Source organism: Cyclopterus lumpus, chromosome 21 (assembly GCF_009769545.1).
Source record: "Cyclopterus lumpus isolate fCycLum1 chromosome 21, fCycLum1.pri, whole genome shotgun sequence".
Classification (NCBI taxonomy): Eukaryota; Metazoa; Chordata; class Actinopteri; order Perciformes; family Cyclopteridae; genus Cyclopterus; species Cyclopterus lumpus.
The window spans coordinates 7,653,303-7,677,620 of record NC_046986.1 but is presented as its reverse complement, the minus strand read 5'-3'; the positions used below and the strand labels follow the sequence as shown (position 1 = coordinate 7,677,620).

At 44.3% G+C, this 24,318-nt stretch overlaps 3 protein-coding genes across 4 annotated transcripts; 1 reads left to right on the top strand and 2 right to left on the bottom strand.

The window, feature by feature from the left end:
• Nucleotides 1–594: 594 nt before the first annotated feature.
• On the bottom strand, nt 595–7,491 carry tmem182a (transmembrane protein 182a). 2 transcript variants are annotated; one of them, XM_034561906.1, is made up of 6 exons: nt 7,278–7,491; nt 5,137–5,453; nt 3,865–3,988; nt 2,166–2,264; nt 1,942–2,079; nt 595–1,373 (listed from the first exon to the last, which is right to left on the bottom strand). In XM_034561906.1, exons 2-6 carry the CDS (start codon nt 5,170–5,172, stop codon nt 1,147–1,149), a joined length of 624 nt encoding a protein of 207 aa, XP_034417797.1. In that variant the 5' UTR covers nt 5,173–5,453; nt 7,278–7,491; the 3' UTR covers nt 595–1,146. The 2 variants fall into 2 exon arrangements, with proteins under 2 accessions (XP_034417797.1, XP_034417796.1); XM_034561905.1 differs by having other exon boundaries at nt 5,137–5,265; nt 7,278–7,391.
• On the top strand, nt 7,407–13,282 carry mfsd9 (major facilitator superfamily domain containing 9). The gene is given in 7 exon segments (XM_034561904.1): nt 7,407–7,562; nt 8,534–8,560; nt 8,562–8,622; nt 9,104–9,147; nt 10,356–10,485; nt 10,983–11,192; nt 11,278–13,282. Coding segments are annotated over 7 exon segments (1,422 nt in total). The 5' UTR covers nt 7,407–7,475; the 3' UTR covers nt 12,141–13,282.
• A 481-nt stretch (nt 13,283–13,763) lies between these two features.
• slc9a2 (solute carrier family 9 member 2) lies at nt 13,764–23,747 on the bottom strand. Its single transcript, XM_034561903.1, has 13 exons — nt 23,278–23,747; nt 22,920–23,134; nt 22,579–22,827; nt 20,492–20,742; nt 20,155–20,372; nt 19,592–19,791; nt 19,074–19,163; nt 18,915–18,985; nt 17,496–17,663; nt 17,261–17,363; nt 15,271–15,387; nt 14,829–14,916; nt 13,764–14,279 (listed from the first exon to the last, which is right to left on the bottom strand). The coding sequence occupies exons 1-13, from the start codon at nt 23,531–23,533 to the stop codon at nt 13,828–13,830; spliced, it is 2,478 nt and encodes an 825-aa protein (XP_034417794.1). The 5' UTR covers nt 23,534–23,747; the 3' UTR covers nt 13,764–13,827.
• Nucleotides 23,748–24,318: the final 571 nt, after the last annotated feature.

The window sequence follows — 24,318 nt, the reverse complement described above, 5'->3', positions numbered from 1 at the left end:
AACAAGATAAACATAAAACACAGACACTCGACATGAAAATAAATAATGCTTCAAACAGAATAAGATGTGAACACAGAAACTGGTTAAACAGTAAAAAACTAAAAACAGTGTAGTTTTGCCGTTTTTTTTACCCTCGCTTCAGATAAAGGAAAATTCCCCCTAAAAGTCCTTTGACATGTTCCTTTCTTATGATGAGCATATAGCTTTGTAGTTCTTACTTTACCGGATGAAGTGTTGAAGAAGTGATGATGTTTATGAGCCTCCCATCTATCTGCTACCTGCAACATCTATATAGTGAGGACACCGTTGCTGCATCCTGGGCGTTGCTTTAAAAAAAAGTACCAACAAGCCAGAGCGTTTCTTTTCCATCACGACAGAACGATAATGTGTGCAGCCTTTCTTTAGCGGGGGTGCCGGTAATACTGAGTTGATATAAATATGATGTCCTGCTGTTGTAAATACTCACCAGAATATGAAATGAGTATATTAGGCTGCAGCTAATAATCTTCGCCTTACAAATACGCTATCCTGTTTGAGAAAGAACAAAAGTGCCACGCTGTTTGAGAAACTTATTTAGTTTTATTTGATCCACTTTTAAATTCAATGTCTTCAATATAAATTAGTGAGCTTGGAGATGAGAGACGGTCTTTTCACAGAAATGTAGAATATCATCAGCTTAAATTGACTGCACAAAAAGCTGCTGCCATTACTATATATGCAGAATATTTTTTTTAAAAAAGCCTTTTGCTCTGCACTTTCTTCTTTCTTCTTTTTTAACGCTATACAAAGCACAAGATATATAATAATAGGGAACAGTCTTTTTCTCAAGCAAACCCCCAAAAAATGCTCCAATTAACAACATCATTCATTAAAATGTGACTCATTTATAACTTTGTAAAACATAGATCCATAACAATATCGTAAGATTCAAACAACAGTGTTGTGCACCACAGGTATTTAGACTGTTGGCGCAGGCTTATTGAGAATAGCACAGAACTGTATGTACTATGACGTAGCTCAGGCTGGAGTGATAATGATGCCATGTCTAAACTCAGCAGTGGTTGCAATGATTTTTGATCCTGAAACAAACTCAAAACACTCCGAACCATCTCGAGAGCCCCCCACTCTTCCTCTAACTGCGTAAAGTCAGTGGTAATTAATCTGGATGGTTCGGCCAATGAGGAGGAAGAGAAGGCCGGCCAGGAGGCAGAAGAAGATGCCGACGGGGGCAAACATGAAGGACAGCCCATAGTTGAGGGACAGCTGGAAGTCTGGACACACTGTCGAGCGCTGGTGGTCTACGTAGACGTCCACCACATCCAACACCTGCACCCACAGGACGTACATCACCACCACACAGAGCAGAAAAAGACCTGGTGCAGGGAAGAGCAGCAGAGATGAGGATTCTCATAAGCCGATGGATCCAAAAACTATAAATAAATATGCAACCAGTGGTGGGAGAAGTATTCAGATCCTTTACGTAAGTAAGAGTACCAACATACCAATGTTAAAATACACCAACACAAGTAAAAGTCCTAAAAAACGTCTGCTATGTTCTGCTGAAAATGGCCAATGTGAGAGATATTTCATTATATATGACATTATTAGGTTTCTTAATACTCCTGCATCCTTTAGCAAAGGGTCACATGATACATCTGTACATTGACTATTCCCAAATGTGTACTTTTCCACGAAATTAAAATGCTTCTTCATCGGGTCACATACTGTAAATTGAAGTAAATCATCTTGAGGAGTCCACAGGGGAAATGTCTCTATTGTGTAATACTTAACAATGTAATAGATCTATAAACATGTAATATATCTAAAATCCTTATTTGAAAATGTAATAGTTCCTATAGATAAAAGTATAAAAGGAGAGATAAGTCAAGTACAAGTACCTCAAAGTTGTACTTAAATAACTTGGTTACTTTCAAACCTTACCGGAGGCCAGGAAGAGGCCGCCGCCGGCCTTGTACAACCGGTGGCTGGCGAACGGAGCAGCGCAGATGATGAAGAACCCGCCGAGCACGACGGCTGCCACGCCGATGAGCATAAAGATGCTCCAGAAACCTCTGTAGACTGGACCGCGGACAATTACATCACTGAGGAGTGGTGAACTCAATCTGTGCAGAGAGGCAAATCTAAATTGATAAACGGACACTTACTTATGGCCGTTTCATACTCCGTGGCGTTGTGGGTCTGATGAGACACAGGAAATGGGAAGAGGTAGGCGTGCATGCAGACCTTCGAGTGAGGCTGATTCGCTGGAGAGAGATGGAATGAATCAATGCAGAAAATACATTTAATTGAACGCTAATAGTAAACAAACACAGGGTCAAAAAAGTGATGATAATATTGACCTTTTTTGTCTTGTTTTTTTTATATATTCTTTCCTACTCTCTTCTGTTCCACCATGTGACACACTGTACCCTCAAATCAAATCAAAAACCGGGAGAGGCTGCGAGAGAAGTTGCTCTGCTCTCACACATTGCACTCTGTGTGAGAGCAGAGCAACTTCTCTCGCAACCTCTCCCGGTCACCAAAGGTGTCCCTCAGGGATCAATTCTTGGCCCTACTCTTTTCTCCATCTATATCAATAATATAGCAAGTTCAGTAGTGGATTCATCCATCCATCTGTACGCAGATGACACACTCCTCTACTCTATTGGCCCCTCTCCAGACGTAGTCCGTCAAAAGCTTCAGCACAGTTTCAATAAAATCCAAAAGGCTTTGTCTAGTCTGCATCTACAATTAAATGCCTCTAAGACCAAAGTCATGTGGTTTGGTAAGAAGGGACGTGCACCCTTAATTGCCCCTAGCATTTCTACCCTTGATGGGGCTCCTCTAGACCAGGTTACTGAATATCAATATTTAGGAATCTGGATAGGCAATACTCTCTCCTTCTCCATCCACATTGATAAACTGCTGTCCAAAATCAAATAAAAAATTGGGTTCCTCTACAGAATGCGCTCTGCTTTCACCGCCTCTGCTACAAAAACACTCGTACAAATGACCATCCTTCCCATGTTTGATTATGGGGATGTCGTCTACAGATCAGCATGCAAGGGTTCGCTACAAAAGCTTGATGTTCTCTACAACTCTGCAATCCGGTTTGTAACAAATGCTCCCTTCAGAAAACACCACTGCACTCTATATTCATCACTAAACTGGCCATCTTTGTGTACGCGTCGAAAAATGCACTGCTTCTTGTTAATCTATAAAACTCTCCTTGGTTTATCTCCGCCCTACCTGTGTCAGCTGCTGCACATCTCATCCCCTGTTTACAAATAGGTGTCTTCAGTGTCCCCATCGGACAACAGAGGACTCGTTGTCACCTGACAAACGACCAGCGTGACATCCCACGGCCTTTAACCAGTCACACGAGAGGATCTCTACCATTACTGCATCATGTAAGTGTTATACACAGAATAGGCGCAAATCAAAAACTGATATTTATTCTGAACAGTGCTGCCGTGTGAAGCACAACGCTGGAGAAGACAGAGAAAAGGACCATTTAAGAGGAACTGGAGTCATTTAAATGTGTGTTTATTAGATTTCTAACAGGGAATCGCACCTCACTGGGGGTCTATTTTGACATCACAATGCAACATAACGTACTGTACATGTATTTGTCTTTCTTTATGAGAAAAAAAGGAACATGTATTTGTTCATGCATCATCCCAAATAACTCGTAGAACATCAAATGTTTCCTAATAATGTAATAATGATGGACATTTTCTTATTCTGCTTTAATCACACGTGCAATTGCAACGTGTGGCAAGTATTTTGAGATGAAACAGTGGAAACGGTGATGAACGTAAAGCCAAAGGTACAAAGGGTTAACTAACAACGTGTGTCACTTACTGAACCAGAGCTTCCACATCAGGTTGTCGTCGCCGACGTTGCCTCCAAAGGAACACCTCCAGAAAAAACCTTCGTGGTACAGAGTGACACCACTGGTGCCCTCCTGCATCACCACATCTCCACGCTGAGAGAAGGAGTCAAAGATAGGATAATATTATGATATATCAGGACTTTAAAAAGTAGAATAGGGTTTTGTATAATGCAGATTCATGGATGGATCTCCATGTGATCTGTTGAGCTGTCACCAGATCACGCGAGGCAGGTGTACAAGCAGCTGCTTAGTCAGGTCAAGGGTCGAGCTGAGCAAGCACCTCCGACCTCATGTTGGTACGGTGCCAGGCGAGCGTGCAGAGTGTTCCCATTCAGGAAAACCCTCAACTCTGGTCTGGTCACTATCTTTGCACAAGAGCATGAGTCCTGAATTGCCTGTAACGTCGTCCATACGACAGCAATGAAAGCTGTGATGACGTTGGACCTTAAATATTTACCAGTCAAGGTCGATCTAATCAGAGTTTGTTTTATTTTGAAATCAGCCTAGCTAAACAAGGATAGTGGCTCCCAGGCTGGGGGACAAAAAACCCCTAAAGGGGCGGGTCCCCGTGCTGCAGGATGCTGTCAATCCTATAAACTGTCCACTAAAGAATAAGAATCCCGCACTTGTTGCACTAAATAATAACGCTTTAGTCAGTTATTAACTAAACATGCATACCAGATACTCACATTGTATTAAGCTACGTGCTACCGCTCTTGGTTTATTGTGGTGATATCATGTCTCGTTTCCAGTTTCAGTTCCCACTATGAAAAGCCAGGTATGTTTAGTCAGTGATATTTAATACAGTCTCATACCACCGGGACTACTGGAATTTGTATCTCTATCACAGAGGGCACAAGCTATTTCTCAAACGCTCCATAGCCGCACGCACACACACACACACACACACACACACACTGCATTAAACCGTGTCTGATTACATGAAGAGGTCCTATGCCACTCCACCCTGCAGCTCATCTACTGAAAGAAGGATTGGAGCCACATCACAGTTTCTGAAATAGAATAAGGGACTTTGATAGTTTAAATATCCACCAATAGACCATAAAAGTTTCAGAATGCAACTTCACATTACACCATTTAGAGCTTAAATACTTTACAAAATAATATAATTACTGTGTCTGTGGCCTAATATTAGTAAGTGGGTTTACAAATATGATCACAAACTAATATTCAAGACGTAAGGAAGAAGCAGCCAACTGTAACTGAAGTCCAGCACCCACCTCCATGGTCACGACCACCCGGACCAACAGATCCATCCGGGTCGGGCTGGCAACTCTCCGAGGCCAGCAGCCAGTAGTCAGTTCCAAAGGAGAGGAGGATGAACACAGCTGCCAACGCCCCGAAGAGCCCTGCGAAAAACAACGCCACGCTAAGCTTCATGGTCCGGGGGACGACCTGCCACTCCTGGGTCTGACTTTCTTCTCCAACTACAGTGAGCGCATGAGGCGATCAGAGCTGGAAGCTCCTCGTACAGTTCGTCCACTGGTCTGCTCCAGCTGGTGTATGTTGATATCTAACTCCTCTCCTGTCTCTCTGTCTGTGTTATGGGAGGACAAGGTTAAGCACATGACTCCTCTGCTGTAGGGTCTGCAGTCATAATTCCCCAAATCCCCCCCCCCCCCACATACACACACACACACGCACACACTCATCCGCGCCCTAGGCCTATTTTTGGGGTCTGACTGGAGGCGGCTGCTCCACCACCAACAACCCCACTGTGGGGCTGAGTGTGTGAAGCAGTTGGGGAGTGTGAAGGGAGGGGGGATCATCGCAGAAATAACCGGTGGCAACTGGACACCCCGTCGTCTGCACGGGAATGTCAGGGAAGGGTGAGAGGAGAGTATGAGCCCAAAGCTGCTCGCCCCACCAGGATGACCCGCACGTAAACACACGTGATCAATACACGTGATCCTCTAAATGAGGGTGATGGAAATTAATGTAAATGTACTTATTGGGTATTTTTAGTTGTATCACCGCGAGAGCTTTATAAACAGTTACATTAATCATTGTAGACATAATAATAATACTAAAAAAAACATATTGGAAGTATGTCTCAGAAATAACTACCATGAATAATAGAAAAACAATTTTCCAGTTATTATAATATACACACACAACAGACATATCAATTATAAATTAGCATGTCAGTTTGAAACATAACTTAACAGACACATTTAGCAGTGAGATACAGACACTGGCAAATGTACACACTGATGTGACCCATCCACTGCCCTGTAGTGTGTGTGTGTGTTCAAAGTGGTAATAGTGTAAGTGATAGGTAAATATAATTATGAAATGATACTAATGTATCGTGTCTTAGTTTTAACTGCGTTGCATTAAAATACTGTATATTGTTGCAAACAAATGCCACTATATTTGTGGTACTGATCGTACTACATTAAGTGCTTCGTAAATTACAGTTATGTATGGCAAGTACTTAATTAGTCATGTTGTTTTATGTAATGCTATAATGTGTACTTTTACTGTAAAAACGAAATATTGGCCAGGTGCAGCACTGTAGCCAGTATGTTGCTGTACAATCCTTCTTAAATCTGTGCAGTGTGCAGTTTATAATGTGTTGAACTACCCGATTTGTCCACTAGGGGGTAGAACAGTCTCTGATCTCGGTCAGTCCAAATGTGACAGCTGAAAACACAATAAAGACTGTGAGAAAATTAAGAATATATAGTTAAACTACATGAGTTATGAAGGGCTATTTGTCATGCAAGTCAGAGATATATTGTGTATATGTCAACAATAGTATAAAAAAAAAGAATAATTACTCAAATCAAAATGTATTGGTATTTCAAAATATGTATTGTACTTATGTGTAGGTGCTTATAGGCACACACACGCACACGCACGCACGCACACACACATACAAACACAAACACACACATATATACATATATATACAGATACAGATATACACAATATACATTCATTGTGTTTGTGTACTGAAATAATACAACATATTGGAAAATCAATATTTGGCTTATGTATAATACATTATCAGAACTTTAAAAAAATAAAATAAAATAACAAAGTAAAAATCCCAATTTCGCTCATCTGTTTATGAATACGTATTAATCCATTCAGTTATGTGACGTCCGCGGGCGATACCAACTGTCGCAGCAGCCCAGGGGGGGGGGGGGGGGGGGGGGGGGGGGGGGGGGGGGGGGGGGGGGGGGGGGGGGGGGGGGGGGGGGGGGGGGGGGGGGGGGGGGGGGGGGGGGGGGGGGGGGGGGGGGGGGGGGGGGGGGGGGGGGGGGGGGGGGGGGGGGGGGGGGGGGGGGGGTTCAGACTCAGAGAAATCAACTTCGACTCGGGAAGGTCGGTGCCGCCGCGGAACATCTAGTACCTCTTTAAAATCCGCCACATTTCCCTCCTAGCCGCATCTGGGCAGATGTTTAACCCCGAGCCGTATCACTCCGCCACCCGCCCGTGACTCCTCCGCCCGGGTAAGCAGACGAGCTCCTCCGTGCTGCGTTCAGGATCCTTGAGAGTGGAAGCGGATGAACTTCCGCTTGGGCTGCAGCGCGCCGTTCACACCGGGAGGATGAACAACCCGAAACATAGCCCCCGATTCCAGAAGCCCAGAGGACGCACGAGGATCATACAATGCATCTACGTGGTGGGCTTCATGGTGAGTAGCTAACTGAGACTCCATTGATTTGAATTGAGGCTACATGTGTTCATAACTCAAAAAGGTACAATGTGAATGCGTTCACAATTCAGATATTAAAAATGAGCGTCATGTTCAAACTATACAAAAAAAAACACAACATCTCCTCAATGTGTTTGCAGGGTATTAATAATAATAGCAGCAAGGCCAGTGCACTATATTCCCTTTAACCTGCATCTTAATCTGGCCCTTGCACACATGACACTCACCTGTCACACACGTACCTGCAGTACAAAGATCGGTACAACAGGTGTGCTCGGTTGTGTGTTAAGTTGACTCTATAAACTGACTGTAAAGCATAGAGGATCATAGACTAAGTTGTTGTGTTCTTAAACGTACTTTCTGGCCACTCCCATTTTACATTTTAAATGTTATTTATATAATCAAAACCATTTAGTTTGTGTCTGTATTTTGAAAGTTATCAACTCGTCAGGTGTGTCAGTTCAGGGGTCACTGTCAGTAAAATATGTTGCAAAACAGGACCCGGCACTTCCTTGAGTTAGAAAAAAAACTAAACTAAATGAAGTCATATCATTCTGAAGATAGTGAACATCCAAATAGCCGATAGCCGATCTGCAGTCACTCTTCAGAGGACAGAGTTTACATCATCTGGTTAGAGGTGACTAAAAATAATCCAGGCTTTTTTGGCCGACATTAACAGCTGAGGACAGTAGTGCCACAGAAAGTTAAACAATTAGTGTAATGAGTCGTGCCAGAACACTGTGTGACTTCAATAAAGAAGTCTGGCAAGAGGTCAGCGATGTGAGGAGATTCTCGGGTTGCTGCATCCATCCCTAAAGTCTCTGTTTAATACTGGACTCTGGGTTTCAAGTGGTTCCTTATTCTGTCCAGAAGGTGCGCTTAAAGTCCTAATAATGATGTCAGCTGACTCATTCTGCGTTCTTTCTCCTTCACTTCTGGTTTTCTTGAAGGACTTGTTTGGCGTGAGCATGATCATAACCGCTGCTGAGCCATCACGTGAAGGGCCTCGGAGCGAGCCCCACCGTGGCCGGTGTCGTCGGTGAGTTTGTAAAGTAACAATCCGTGGTATGTGCATATTTAGGGTAAACACGGCAGACAAATGTTGTCAAATTGTTCGCTTTTTTTGCCGGCAACGATTGTCATGAAGAGTAAACATCTGTAAATATTAGTACAGAAACGACGGTTTGTTATTTGCTCGTGATTTGTTCCGTTTGCTATTTTTTTTTTTTAAATCTTTGGTTGCAGAGCTTTCAGGCCCAAAAAGTCCATTTGTGTTTGCGATTTAAAACTTTACAAATTAAATGATTATTCAATTTTCAATGGAGAGGAAATAAATTCACGACAGAAAATATGAATTCAACGTTGAAAACATTGTGCTCCAAAGCTTTAGTTTAGGGTTGACTTGCTGTGTGTGTATACTAACCAATAATGCTTTGCTGTGGCTGTAATTGATGGTCTTTTATTTTATTTTTTATTGGTTGCATGCTGTGTGCTCTAACACAAATACGTAACTGTTGCAGGCTCTACGTACGGGATGCTGCAGCTCTTCTCAAGCACGATCGTCGTAAGTACGGACTTCTTGTCGTTCTTCGTGAAAGCTCTCCGTCTCTAACCCCCGCTCGACCTCTCCTGCTGCACAAGGCGTGCGCTCACAGTTAGTGGACAAAGTGGTTGCATTCCACCACGTCTTTGGCATTTTGTGAAAACAATAAACACTGGCTGTTGATACCCCCCTGCCTCTGCACACCACACACCACACAACACGCACACACACACACACACAAGCTACACGTGGTTAGCCGCAGACAGACAAAATATCACTCTTTTTTACACAGGAATGCATACTTTTTTTTTTTAAATCCCTGCACTGAAAAACCCAAAGCCTTGGATGATGGAAACCTTGTCCAACCCTGTTAAGACGTTACCGCTCCTCAAAGGAATGCAGTGACGGTACTTTTTACGGCCGTCTCCTGCAGCCTGAAATTGTGTTTAATTCTCATGGGGGGGGGGGGGGGGGGGGGGGGGGGGGGGGGTGGGGGGGGGGGGGGGGTCTCATGTGACAAATTACACAGATAAGCAGTCGACTGTCGGTTCCCACATGCAGACCTTGGATCCTGAGGAATGGAGAGATGTGAACAGCTGGTGTCTCTGTGGTAATCCCACGACACAGCAAACTCAATTGGTCCTAATTTCATTATTTCATTAAGTTTGTGTGTGTGTGTGTGTGTGTGTGTGTGTGTGTGTGTGGTGTGTGTGTGTGTGTGTGTGTGTGTGTGTGTGTGTGTGTGTGTGTGTGTGTGTGTGTGTGTGTGTGTGTGATAGAGAGAGAGATCCAGGGCGAGCTTGGTTGAGAGGAAAACTCAAGGTTTGGGGTTTGTTCATTTTGGGAGGGATTTGTCATCAATCCTATTGAAATAGGGTTAAACTTTAGGCCTCGGCTCCACCCGTACAGATGTTTCATTGGGGCTATACAAAGGTCTACAATCTTCCACTGATTGTATTTTTTTTTTTACAAATGTTAATGCAATCCAAACGTTCCTTTTTAGATACATCACATTAATTCACACTCTCACTACTAATAAACTGCGAGGACAAAATCAAGACGTCTAAAAATGACACGTCGAATATCAGACGACATATCTCGGCGTAACAACACATGGGAACACTTAAAAGGACAATGTTAAAGATTATCCATCATGAAACAGCCTACTCAGCATGGCTTTTGTACAACATGCAAAAAACGCAGATGGTCACTTCCTGTTTGATTGTCAGGGGAGCTGGAGTGACGTGGTGGGCCGCCGGTACTCCCTGCTGACCTGCCTGCTGCTGAGCGCCGTCGGCTACGGCCTGCTCGGCATGTCCACCAGCATCACTTTGTTCGTGCTCGCACGGATCCCCGTGGGTGAGTCCCGCACTAGTGAAGACATGTTGTCACAGGCATAAATAATGCAATCGATGGCGGCTGAATTCCATTTAGCTTATCATCGTTCATGTTATTAGTAGTAATACCTGTTTGCTTTTCCTACTCGACGAGCACGATGAGATCAACGTGTCTGCTGTTGACGTCAGTAGATCTGTGTTAGTCAAATATCGCTGGAAACAAAGTGTCTTTCCAAATAATTTTGCAATAGTCTACAAGGTATTTAAATATATTTATATACTGTGGTGGCACACAGTTACCTACTTAATTTTCATTTCGGGGCTAACTTCACACTCAAGTTCAACATTACACTCCGTTTCTTGCTCTTGGGTAGATAAAATCACGACTAGTGGTATGAGAATTTCTGTGAAATAACAACATCCTCATAATTTGCACAAAGCCCCCCCCCCCCCTTAATCCTAAAGGTGACATCAGTCACTCCGGCACCTCACTGTGCAGACCACTGTTTTCTGTCCCAGGGCTGTTCAAGCACTCCCTGTCCATCTGCAGAGCGCTGCTGTCTGACCTGGTGTCTGAGTCGGAGCGCCCTCTGGTCATGGGACACTTCAACGCAGCCTCCAGCGTTGGCTTCATCCTGGGTCCCATGGTGGGCGGCTACCTCACGGAGCACGAAGGAGGCTTTTACACTTCCTGCTTTACCTGTGCCGTCATCTTCCTCACCAATGCAGGTGTGTAGAGGAGATGAAGGAGGTGAAATAACTGACTTACTGTTTTTGGAGTCTTTATCCGACATGCGGTGTTTTATCATTCTAGGGCTTGTGTGGATGCTACCATGGGCCGAGACGTTAATTCGCCATGAGGGCACGGACTCCGGCAACGACGCAAGCAAAGGTTGTCATGACAACGACCGCAGCGAGTTTGTTCCCAATGGCTCTCATGCAAATAGTCACCACCCGGTGTTGGCAGCAGAGACGGACTCCAGAGCTCCGGGGAAGCACCGAGGTCACCTCAGGTGGTGGGAGGTGTCCCTGCTGCAGCCTGCCTGGAGACAGCTGTCCTCAGTGGGCTCCAAGATCTACATGGTGGCCTCCTCGGACATGTGGGACCTCTTCCTCATGCGTCTCCTGATGGCTTTAGCTATCATTCTCTACCACAGTAACTTCTCTCTGGCGATGGAGGAGCGTTTCTCACTTAAACCAAAGGTGACGGGCTATCTGATCAGCTACAGCAGTACCTTAGGGGCCCTGGCTGGCTTCCTGGTGGGGCCCGTCACCCGGCTGTATGGGAACAACATGCCTGCGCTGCTGCTCCACTCCACAGTTCTCACCTGCGGACTCATTTTCCTGTACGCCGCCGCGCCCAGCGTGTCGCAGGTGGTGCTCAGCTCCACCTTCTTTGCCATTTCCACCACTATCGGACGGACATGCATCACAGACATGGAGCTGCACAGGGGAGGGGTCCAGGCCAGCGGGACTCTGATCGGAGCCGGGCAGTCAGTTACAGCGGTCGGTCGAGTCCTGGCCCCTCTCCTCTCCGGTCTGGCCCAGGAGTTCAGCCCTTGTGGGCCCCCCAGTCTGGGAGTGGTCTTAGCTCTTGCAGCTGTAGGTCTGATGCTCATTCGGATCCCCAAATGGGACAGGAAAGGGATGACGAAAGAAAGCAAAACTCTTGACTGACTGGTTGAATTTGCAATCCTTCCAAAATCTACCCCACTGCTCTTATTTTGAAGGCAGCCCAGTGTGAAGTTGTGTGAAGACAAACAGCCGGCTCGCAGCGGGGAGGATATTGTTCTGCTCGAATACCTCTGGCGGTCGTATCTGCAGGTGCAACATCATCACAGGGTCCAGGTGGCTCTTCACCACCAGCGCTGCAGCAGAGCTCTCAGGAGAAGAGGTTTCAAAACTCAAGCAAACATTGAGGTGAAGTTCTAGCTGAGAAGTCTAATCTGCTTCCCCCGTGCTGAAGTTTGACGCCAACAGAAAGGTGATGGCCTTGGGACCGCTTGGAAACAATGCACACTTGAATTGTATTTCTTTTTTTTTTTAACCACTGACATTGTACAACATCCTGGTTGGAGTTACTGTGAACCTGCTGATGATACACTAAAGTTCAAAATAACTTATTCTGATTCAAAGGGTTACCTTGCAGGCGGTAACGCTTAGTTCATAAATGAGCTGAGCCAAAGTAGGTCACGTTGTTGTTGTTGTTTAGGAGAAGGCAAGTTAGCCGTAATTAGTTTGAAACATTTTACCTCAATGCCAGTCGTTTCTATTAATGCACTACATCCAAAATGGTTCCTACGGTGGTATATGACTAAATGTTTGTTCTTAATTTTTACTTTTTAAAAAAAAAATTCTTAGGATATGTTTAATTTCTTTTTGTAACAAAACAACAACAAAAAAGGGGGGGGACGGGACGACATATGCTGATTTTCAGGCTCACACATGTATCTTTGGTTTCTACTGGAATATTTTTTACAAGCTGTCTTGTTCAAAACACATTATTGTTGTCACATTGTCAGTCTTAATCATCATCATCCTCTGTCCATAAAGTGAAAATATATAAATATTCTTCTGATCACGCATGTGACATAGGAAGGGGATCCTTAAAAACATTTAAATGATCCATCTGTATAACAGTAAATACTGAGCTTCACTGGCTTAGAGTGAGACTTGTATAGATTATCTGTTAATCCATAAAGTACATGCCAGATTCATGGCAAAAATACAATGTTTGTATGCGAGTCTTGAGTTGTAAATGACACATGAATGTTTCATTTAACTCCGTCTTATAAACTGAACTTACTTCCCATCTCCTTTTCCTTTAAGGGCAGTGCCTTCAGATTCATATTAATATCCATGGTTTGATTGAGAATGCTTGATATCAGCTTCCAACATCGAACATTTATTACAGAAAGAATAAAACAATTGGGTCGATCAGTGTAATAGACACAATAGTACAAAAGGCCTCCAGTTAGTCCCAAGAGTACTTTGTACTGCACAGCAATAGTTCCTCATGTTAAAATAATATGGCCTATATATACTGTATATATATAAAAATACAACTTGTATCCTACATCGTACACCTGCCACACACACAATGGGCAACAAAGTACAAAAAAAGGAGCGAGAGCAATACTTACTACAAATATAATAGTTTAAATTACATGGTCTTTAAAAATTCTACAAAAAGATAAAAGTATTGAAAATCCCTTTGATGTGAAATTTTCAGAATGAATCACGACTGACCGTTCATATTAAGGCGCTTCACTATCGTGCACTGTGCTTCTGGAGTGGCCGACGCCTCCGACTTCAAGGCACTACCGTCCACTTTGGGGGAAATTAATGGACCTCCAGTGATCCTTCATCTGGTCTTTGGGTGGTATGAACACGTCGTAGTGTTGTAGAGACCCTGGAGTGTTCTCTCAAAAAGCCCCGGGACACTTTCACACCTTCGGGTTCCACTGAGGCCGCCTGAGCAGAGGGTTCCGTGCTGCGTGGTCTCGGGGTTCCACGGCCCAGCTTGGAGGAGGTGCGGGCGAAGGCCGCTCCTCCTCTTCCGCTTCGCGATGCCCGTTTCTGGGGTCATCGGCCGAGACACCTTCGTGGGAACAGGAGTGTGGGGATCGCCGGCGTTTGTCCTGGACGTGCCGCCCCCCGACCCCGAGCTCTCGTCCACCATGTCGACAGAGTGCACCTCTGTTAGGGTGTCCAGCCTGCGGAGAGGCATCATGGCTCTGGAGGAGGAGCGTGAGGGCTGGCCGAACCGGGAGCGTCTGGAGGGGTAGGCCGTCTCCGACATCGTTTCCTGATCGTCTGGGACAGCGGACGCAAGTATAAAGAAATCATGGAGTTAATTTAATTGGCTAACGCACATGTAAGTAACCGGGAATGAGGAAATGTACCTCAATATTAACCTCATTGAGTGGCTGGTGGGTCAGTCATCACAAACCTCTGCTGTGGCAGCCAAATATTGGTAAAAATGATAAACGTCAGCATGCTAACAGTACAGCTGAGGCTGATGGGAATGTCATTGGTTTTGCTGATATTTATTTAGTCTTTTATAAAAAGATTCATATTCTGGAGGCATGTGAATGTTTGTAATATCATTGACATCCCAATAGCCACACCTCTAGCACACCGTTGCTCTGTAATCATCATATACTGAAGCTTCAATGAAGAGAAACACCAGCTGGTAAGCAAAACAACACATGATCAAGTTCCATTTTCTGAGAAAAAAATAATAACCATTGAATCAGTAAAAATGATTATTCCACCCCTAAATCTGCTAGAGGCCTTAAATGGGGGGAATAAATAATAATAGTAATAATCAAGTGGTTATTAGAAGTATTTTCAGAAGCTCACCTGTATAGCTTTGCTTCGCAGGGGGGAATTTGGAGTCCAGACTTTTCCCAGCAGGTAGAGAGAAGTATTTGTGGGATTTGGGTGTCGCCTGAGAACAACATGGGAATAAAGAGAAGAGAGAGAAAGGAGAACAATGAAGGGGGGATGAGAATATAGTGTTCACGGCTCATAACGCAGTACCTAGTACCTCAAGTCAGTACCAAGTACCTCAAGTCGGTACCTAGTACCTCAAGTCGGTACCAAGTACCTCAAGTCGGTACCAAGTACCTCAAGTCGGTACCTCAAGTCAGTACCAAGTACCTCAAGTTGGTACAAAGTACCTCAAGTTGGTACAAAGTACCTCAAGTCAGTACCAAGTACCTCAAGTCGGTCCCAAGTACCTCAAGTCGGTACGTAGTACCTCAAGTCGGTACCGGCCACAGTGAGAGCGCTGCCCGCTTACCGATGACTGGAAGCTGCCCGGTCGGAGGCTGCGGCGGATGCTGGCGTGGCGTCTTATCAATATCTCTCTGGATTGGCTTTCGTTGGGCAGTGCATGCTTATTTGTGTATGCCACCGTCTGGTTGAAGAAAACAAATACATTATACATTATTACTACTACTACTACAAAGCCAATTTCTGCTCACGGATTTGACCACGTTGTCCACGTGTAATACACAGGCAGCCACGATGATACCAATGCAGTGTTAGAAAGCTTCCAGAGGAGGAAACATTCTTTAAAGCTCGGACGACTCAACCCAAAGTGGCCACACCCGTCTGAACTGAACGGCTCCGTTTGGGTATTTTACAACCTGTCACATGATGCTATGCACACATCTCTGTCTATATAGATCTTTCTGACCGGCACCTTTTAGTTAGACCTAAAACAAACACTTCAACAACACTCTAAGAGGTTGAGAGCCACTGTTCTTTAGAGAACCGGCTTAAGGCAACAAAATGCTGCCGTCTAAGAGGTCAACGCGACCAGACCGAATAGGAGACAATCTAGCACTCTGTTTGTTCCCTTGACATTACAAGTTGAATTTTCATCTACTAATGCGTGTCAAATAAATACACATTTTAAATTCCAACATGATGCAAGTTTTTTTTTTTTTTTTTTTTTTTAAAAAAGGGACACTGCCTACTTATGAAACCTGAAGAGGGGAGAAGAGGGGCTCCCTATTCCTGTCACATCTGTGGGTGACGTCATGCCACTAAAGGCCCGCCCAGTGTGCGGCTCAGACTTCCAGTGCTCGGGGTAAACACATCGGCGTGTGTGAGTAAGGCGTCGCAGAGGGTTTGTCAAAGTGAGATGAAACCCGATTACGGACAAATGTGTCTCACAGAATTGTAGGTAAAATAATCTGATTCCCTTTTCGTGTAAATGAAACAAAGAGGATATCAAAACTTCTGTATATGTGTTCAGCTTTGTGGAGGAGCACATGTGAGGCTGGGCTGCTGTCGTTGATCAATGTGAGCAAAACGCTACTGCGGGTCACGTGTGAGCAGCTGAACGTTCACAACAACAACAACAACAACAACAACAACAACAGCAGCACAATGCAAATGCACTGGTTTACAAAACTGGTGGTAGCTTTCTGCCTTTACGCAATCAAACAGAGCCTATTGGAGCAAAGTGGTTGTAATTAGTGTGTACTGTAAGTTTTGAGAATATTCTATTGCGAGTCCTCCATTACTGCAACTTAGGAAAACTTGTGTATTATGTGCGAAAATAAAGAAGTAGTAAAAGGTACTTCCTTTGCAGAAATGACATGTGACTTATGAGGAAATGTTCCATATAGATCAAATTGTAATCAGCATGATATAACTACTTTTTACTACTTAATATACTGTTCACCAGTTTGGTCTAGTGGTTCCCAAACTAGGGGTCGGGCCCCTCCTGAGGGTCACACGATAAATGTAGGTGTTTAATGGCAGAGGAAAGAACGAATGTGTATTCATTTGTGTGAGACATTTCTCCTATTATTGGCTGTTTTTGTGAAATATTGGATTATTTTACCTCTTTAAGACCTAAACTGTGAATGAAACAATGTTAAAATAATACAGCAGAAATGTATCTTTGGTGCAACGGGTCACAACTTAGACCTCTGAAAAGTGTAAAAGAGGTGTATATATATATATATATATATATATACACACATATACATATACATATACACACACACGCCCTCTATTCAATAAGCGGATCATTTGCTTGCTTTACAATAAAACTAGTTACCTGTCAGATGTAGTAAAAACAATAATGCAATATTTCCCTCTGAAAGGCAGTAAAGTAAAGTACAAATATCTCAAAAGTGAAATGTTGTGCACGTGACAGGTCTCTCATATTCATATATATATATATATATATATATATATATATATATATATATATATATATATATATATATATATATATATATATTATCCTGCAGGATTATTGAACATCTCACCCGCTGCCTGATCTTGTACATGTTCTTGGACAGGATGTCGTGCATGTTCTTCAGGTCGGGAGCCAGGAACTTCTTCTTGGGTTTAGAGCTTTTCTTGTCCTCACTAAAAAAGACGGACACAAAGAAGAAAAAAGAAGGATGTTTTTTTTTTCTTTTTCTCTCGACCCCCTTTTGATCTGTAGAGGCAACACGGAGGCGGCGGCGTCGCCATAGAGACGTGATGAAGGCTTCGTACTAGAGAGACTCGATGGACGGAGCGGCGCTGATGTCTCCGGACACGGTGTCCAGGATCTCCATGGCGTTCTGCAGCTCCAGCTTCTTGTACAGCGCCACGATGCTGGACTCGGCCCGGTTGTCTCGGATCAGGATCTTCCGCAGGATCCGATTGTTGAACTTCATGAACCTGATATAGAAAGAAAAAGGAATTTCAATTGATGAGGACGGACAGCGATCTGCTGCAGCGAACAATGATGGTTAAAGGATACGTGGAGAGAAAGTAACAGGACCGGGTTTCAAATACGTCCAATTGTTGTACAACATTTGTATTGCAACTTCGTTACCTTCATTTATTTGGGAATATGTTTGTTTTTGTTTAATTTTATAGTTACTAATTATTGCAGTTGTATGTATCATTTTTCTCTTCTTTTTTTTTCGTGCTTCATTTTGTGTATAGTAAAAGGATTTTAAATAGATGTTGTTATTCTGCTGCAGTGACACAGGATGGGATTTTAATGTACTCATTTTCAGTTGGTCCCAAGCGGCCATCTTTGACCCGCGGCCATCTTTGACCCGCGGCCATCTTCTCCGGTTATGCTCCGTCAGGTCTGTGCTGCAGCGATCTCAACTTCGTGCTCGTTTCTGGGGCTTTTTTTGCCTTCAGTCTGATCATCGGACTGTTTAGGATCACAGTCCTGCTGAATTATCTTTAAAATGGCAGGACTGTGTATGAAAAGGCAGCACTGTTCACCCAATATGGATGTTACTAACCTCAAACGCCCTGAAGCTCAAAGTCAGTTGACCGCACGCTATGTGCCGGAGAACAACTCCAAAACAAACTTTTCACTGTCCTAATACTTTCTGACTGCTCCGTATTAAATGTAAAAACTAACTAACCAAGACTAAATGTAAAAACTAATAATAATCAAAATAAATAAATATATATATATATATATATATATATATATATATATATATATATATATATATATATAAGCTTTGTATGTGAATGTATAAACAAAGTATTACTCAAAGTGTTTCGGTTACACATGACTAAGGGCCTTATAATGCAGATTGCAAAAGTACATACATACACAAATGTTTATGGTCAAACCAAATAGATTAGTTCTTATCAATAGTAAATAAATACATTCTCACAAAATGTGCCAGAGCTTTTAAGAAGAGAAACATCCGTCACCGATGGCGGAAGCTGAACCAAAGTGTGATTAGCTGTCAACATTCCCTCACCGTCTGGGAGTGAACAATAGCTTCGTCAAACAAAACCCCCACAGGAGGAAACTGAGAGCAGGTAAACTAAAACCACGAAAAGCTCCCTCCCAGTTTCACTGCAGATTCTTTCTCTTTAAGCGTAACGATAAATACGTACTATAAATACGTGTGACTGTTGATAATATATTGGAAACACTAAAGTTCTTACTTGTCCTTCCAGTAGAAGTGGCTCCACTGCCCACAGAGGTCCTCGATGCCAGCCATGGTGTGCTCCATGAGCTGAGGAGAGCAAAATGAAACCCGTTAACACCGCGCGCAGATTTAATACAGAAAACCACGTTTACGACGGTCCTGATCTGCAGCGTACCCGGCAGTGGACCTCCACATTGATGGTGTCGAGATTGCGGTTGGTTCGGCGGACGTTGATGAACTCAATCAGAGGTCGGATACTGATGCCCTGTGGAGGAGAAAGGGAAAGAGGAATATATTAGAGGGCTTTTAAAATCCCACCTGACTGTCAAAAGACTAAATAAACTAAAAAGATACAGAATCAAGAGTCCATGCGGCCTGTTAGACACGTTATTGTGTATAAGAAATTAGTCCGAAATTGAGTTGCCGTGCAAGATTATATCCAAAACCCACAGAAAATACTTGATGGTGAAATAAATCCTGATCTAGATATTAAATCCTGTGTTGTGTTCCAAGCTTGAAAGAAAATGACAGACCACCAGTCTGGTTCTCTCTGACTGAGACCATTTGATTCAATTAGGACTCATACGAACACAAAACACACATAAATACCACGCCAAGTTAAAAAGATAAACGATTCATAGAAAACAACAGCGTACAATGTCTGGAGTATAAATCGCTCAGTCCCCGTCTCACCTGGAGAAAGACGGTGAAGAGGATGACCGCAATGGTGGCTGTGATGAAGAGCTGCTTGCGCCCGATGCTGTCGGGAAGGGTGAAGACCAAGGCGAATGAAATTGCACCTCGGAGGCCACCGTAGGCCAGACCAAATTGATCTTTCATGTTAAATGGGATGGTGCGGAAAGGGTTAATGATCTGGGTCAGCACCAAGACGCCTGTGATGGGAGGAAGAGCAGCGGTCAGGGTGTCAGTTCGGGTTGAAATCTGCACCAACTCATTTACTTACTGACGCTATAATATATAACATTACATTCAGTGTTATTCACTCAAATGCATTGTGTGTCTTTTTAATGCCTGTAAACGCAGTTTAATGCATTTTTACCCTCATAATACATTTGCAAAGCAATTTTAAAAATATGTATATCATTCAAATATATGCTGTTGCTTGTTGGCAGTCTTCTTCTTCCTTGCCTTTATAGCAATGAAGCCAATCAAAATGTGTGTGCACGACCCAGTGGTCAAAACCCCCACACGGCTCCTTTAAATCACGCATCAAGACCAACAGAGCCTCTCCTCACCCAGACCCCTCCACACAAAGGCGAACAGCAATGTGAACAGGATGTAGCCCCAGTTCCACTCGTGTGCCGTCGTTATGGTGACGACCCCCAGAAAGAAGAAGATGAGGGTCTCGGAGATGCAGCCGAGCATCTTGACCACGTGGCGGATGGTCGTGCAGGACCGCTGGGACACGTTTTCTTCCACGTAGTACTTCATGGTGAGAGCGCAGGTCACGATGCTGCGGGGATAAAAAAATGTTTTTTTAAAAACAGGAAGCCACCGTGTTTTTTTTTTTTTTGTGCAGAATTTCTTGCAACGCCATTTTAAAACATTGTTGAAATGTTGAGATGCACTCACGCCATGATGGATGAGATGGCGAAGAGCTCGGCCACCAGGTAGGCCAGGTAGCTGTACATGAAGATGAAAAGCGGCTCGATTTCTCGGACCTTGGAGGTGAATCTGGTGGTGAAGGCGGCCGTGAAGCCGAACAGGATGCCGAAGCCCATCCCGCCGAGCCCGACCACGAAGAACCGCGCCACGCCGAGGAAAACATCCACCGGCTCCACCACCGGCATCTCCGCCACAAAATTGAACATGTTGTACAACACCTGAAAAACACACACACACACACACAGTCTTTTATGTGCAGCTTGCAGCACACACATCCCTGTGGAGAGGTCGTGGGTGGTGTCAGGGGCCGCGGCCTCTAATGACACAGTTGCAGATAACAGCGATTTATTGGAATATTTACTCTGCGCTGTTTGCAATTTGATAAATCTCAGTGCACTGAATGACTCACGGAAACGGAGCATTCGCCGGAGCAACCGGCTTTGTTCCTTTTCCTCGAGTTCTGACAAAGAACAAAAGGGCAACAACGCACTTTTAAGATATGCTGCCTGGCTGCACGCCACCGTTGACGCCGGGTTTTCAGAGAAAGCAAGACATTTGTAGACGTTGTGAATTAATGCGAAAGACTTAATAAAAAATAAAAAAAGGCATTGTGAATGATACACTGCATAGAGCACATTTAAAAAGGTGGTCAGGTGGTCATAATCTATATTTGTGTTCATTGTCGACAAGTCCCATGAAAAATACTTTCCAAATTCACCATCTGGTCGGTGGCAGTCTCAGCACCAAGCCAAAATACATATTACTTTGTTTTGTTTTAAAAGGCTAAATGATTTCCTATAACAGTTGGGCATTGCAGTTTGATTTTTTGAAGTTTATATTTTCAGCCACAGATTTGGTGTGTTTAATGACAGTCTCTACATAATGAACAGAGCTGCGTGGCACAGAGGAATACGCTGTATGAGCGTTGGTGGATCAGGTCCTTGTTGGTTGGGTCTTTTCATGGGATTTGCCCAAAAGAGAATTACATAATACCAGACACGCTCTGGGATGATGAGCCTGTCAAATGACAAGCCTAATATATTTAAATATTAAAATGCAGATTTGCATATCAACATGAGGCAACAACGGTGACCCGACACGCTCAGTGAACTTCCGGGGGTCCTCTCCACCTTCTGAAGCCCTGACAACGGTTACCAGCTTTCCCCTAACTGGAGGCGGTACCAGTGCCCGTCGGACGTAGTTTTAACTTTGGGCAAACATTACATTTTGTTTAAAACAACGCAGTCTGTGCAGACCATACCTGTGTGTGTGTGTGTGTGTGTGTGTGTGTGTGTGTGTACACAATAACAAGAGGGTGATGGGTGAAATTGGAGCACAAGCTCAGTTCAGGGAAGTTTCAGACCATGTTGTCTGTATACTGAACTCCTCCCTCACAGCCAAAGCAACGGCAGCCTCAGAAACTGGTTTGGTGGCCTCTGAGCAAACGCTCCACGGCTCTGTTCTGTTCTTTCTTTGGAGTTTTGGTTTATCCATTTAGCAATCTTGCCAGTGCAAATACACGCAGTATGTTCTCATGCAGGCACACTAACCCAGAAAAGAGAGGGAACCAACTGTACTGCGCCTTGGGAAACCTGAGCGGAGCCGTTAAGAGAAAGAATAGAAAAAAGCTTCAGACAAAACAATAATGGATCTGCTATTTTCATATCACAGCGGCCTTGGAATTAAAAGATCTGGGCAAACTGGGCTTTGAATGGTAGGTGGAGTCGCAATATGGTGAACAATGAGTGTGTGATTCTGCTTTGTTCACGCAGCAGCACTTCCCCGGGGAACCTGTATTTCTATCTCTCCAGTTGTGAAGGGCCCACCGGCATGCTGGACCCCTGAATGTGCCCCTCCAGGTGTATTTGGTGACTGAAATGCCGTCCAAACAATAAGAACGGTTTGTACCGACACCTTGCTCGTTGCTCTGCGTGTTTTCAGAGCCAGCGGCAGCCCCGAGGAATTCAAAGTAGAACAAACGTGTTGCAGACCGTCTCAGTTTAGAGTAACCAAAAGCCCCCACTCTGTGAAGCCTCTGCCTCGGCCCCACTCACCACAGTGACGGCGTCGTTGAAGAGGCATTCCCCAAACACCACGATGTAGAGCTGCTCGTTCACGGACACGTCCTCGAACACGCTCAGCACGGCCACGGGGTCCACGGCCGAGATGATGGTGGCGAACAGCAGGTTCTCCTGGAGGTTGATGTCCTGCACGCCGAACGCCTCGATCTGGCATATGGCGAACAGAGACATGCCGATGCCGATGCTGTTCCACAGCGTGCCCACCACTGCAAACCACAGCACCTGCAAAGAAAACACACACACACACACACACACACATATTAGCATCACGGGAGAAGGAGACATTGAAAAGATGAGGCTGATCTGTAACGGACCGTGCCGATGTTCTCGAAGAAAGGCCTGGTGGGCATGAAGTAGCCCGAGTCCAGGACAATGGGGGGCAGCATGTAGAGGAAGAAGACATTGCTGGTGAGCACAGCAGGCGGCTCCTCGTGGACGGAGTGCATGATGCCACCTACGATCAGACCGATGGTGATCAGAAGGCAGGACTCCGGCACCCAGACGGTGATCTTTTTGTACACATGGAAACCTGAGAAAAACAAAGATTTGGTTAAAAAAACAGGAACATGGCTGCAGGCCTGAAGAAAAAAAAAAAGAAAGGTCAACAAAATAAATCAGGGGGCATTTTGGATCTTAGTCCATCAGCAGCATAAATTTGACTTGTTTATTCACCGATTTTTGCGAATGAAGCCAGCAGCACCCACATGGTGATCTCGAATGGGATCTGTATTCTCGGGTAATCCATTGTAAACACCGGCATATTCGCCTTCTCCGCGTCGGGAAAGGCCTGCGGGCCGTCATCGGGGAGAACCGGCGGCACGAGCGTGACCCCCCCGGTTGGTTTGGGTGGGATTTCCCCCCCGGAGCCATGCAGGAGACTTGAAAACGCGAAGATGATGAGTACAACTCGCGCGGTGGTTACATCCATTGTGAACACACACACCCCTCCCAAAAAAAAAGCCCCTTCAGTAATCAACCTCGATGTGATTATCAATCAATACATCCAGATTCAGCTTCAGGCTCAGCTCTTAAAGTTGATGGTTTCAATGTCTCCTGCAGTCACTCCATCTTCGCCCGTGAAGCCGGAGTGAACTGTCCTTGCGTTGGTCTCCTTCAAACTGCCGGACAACACACCTTTACCTGCAGCGCGTCCACGAGTTCCGATACACAGGCTGGGCTCGGCCCCGAGCCCTGCTCTGATTGGCTGTCGCCTCGAAGCGGATTAAAAAAAGTTTTTAAAAAAAAAGGGTGTGGCGCGGTGTTTCTGCGGGCCATTCAGGGACCACTCTCGAGTTTCGGTGACACCAGTTTCCTGAACAACACGATTTTCAACTTTTCAACTCAAGAAGTTTCCCAGATGTATTTCAAGTTTAAATGTGCAGAATTAAAACATAAATATTGACTGTGAAGTTTTCTTCCTTTAAATATGAATTATTTAACCAGTTTTACATCTTGAATTCAATGCTGATCATAAAAAGTGAACTCTGCTTACAAAAGTTGTTTCGGCATCACGTGACCACTAGATACATCTGTCCATCTCTGGCAAAGCATGTTCAAAGTATGAAAGTCCACATCCACAAGAAAGAAAAAATCTGATAAAAAGGTTTGTAGTAATCTAAGAGATGTTATTATCATAAAAAAACATTGGGCGTTTTTTATTTTCATTTACAACTTTTCAATGAAATTTGATTTATTACAAATAATGTTAGAATT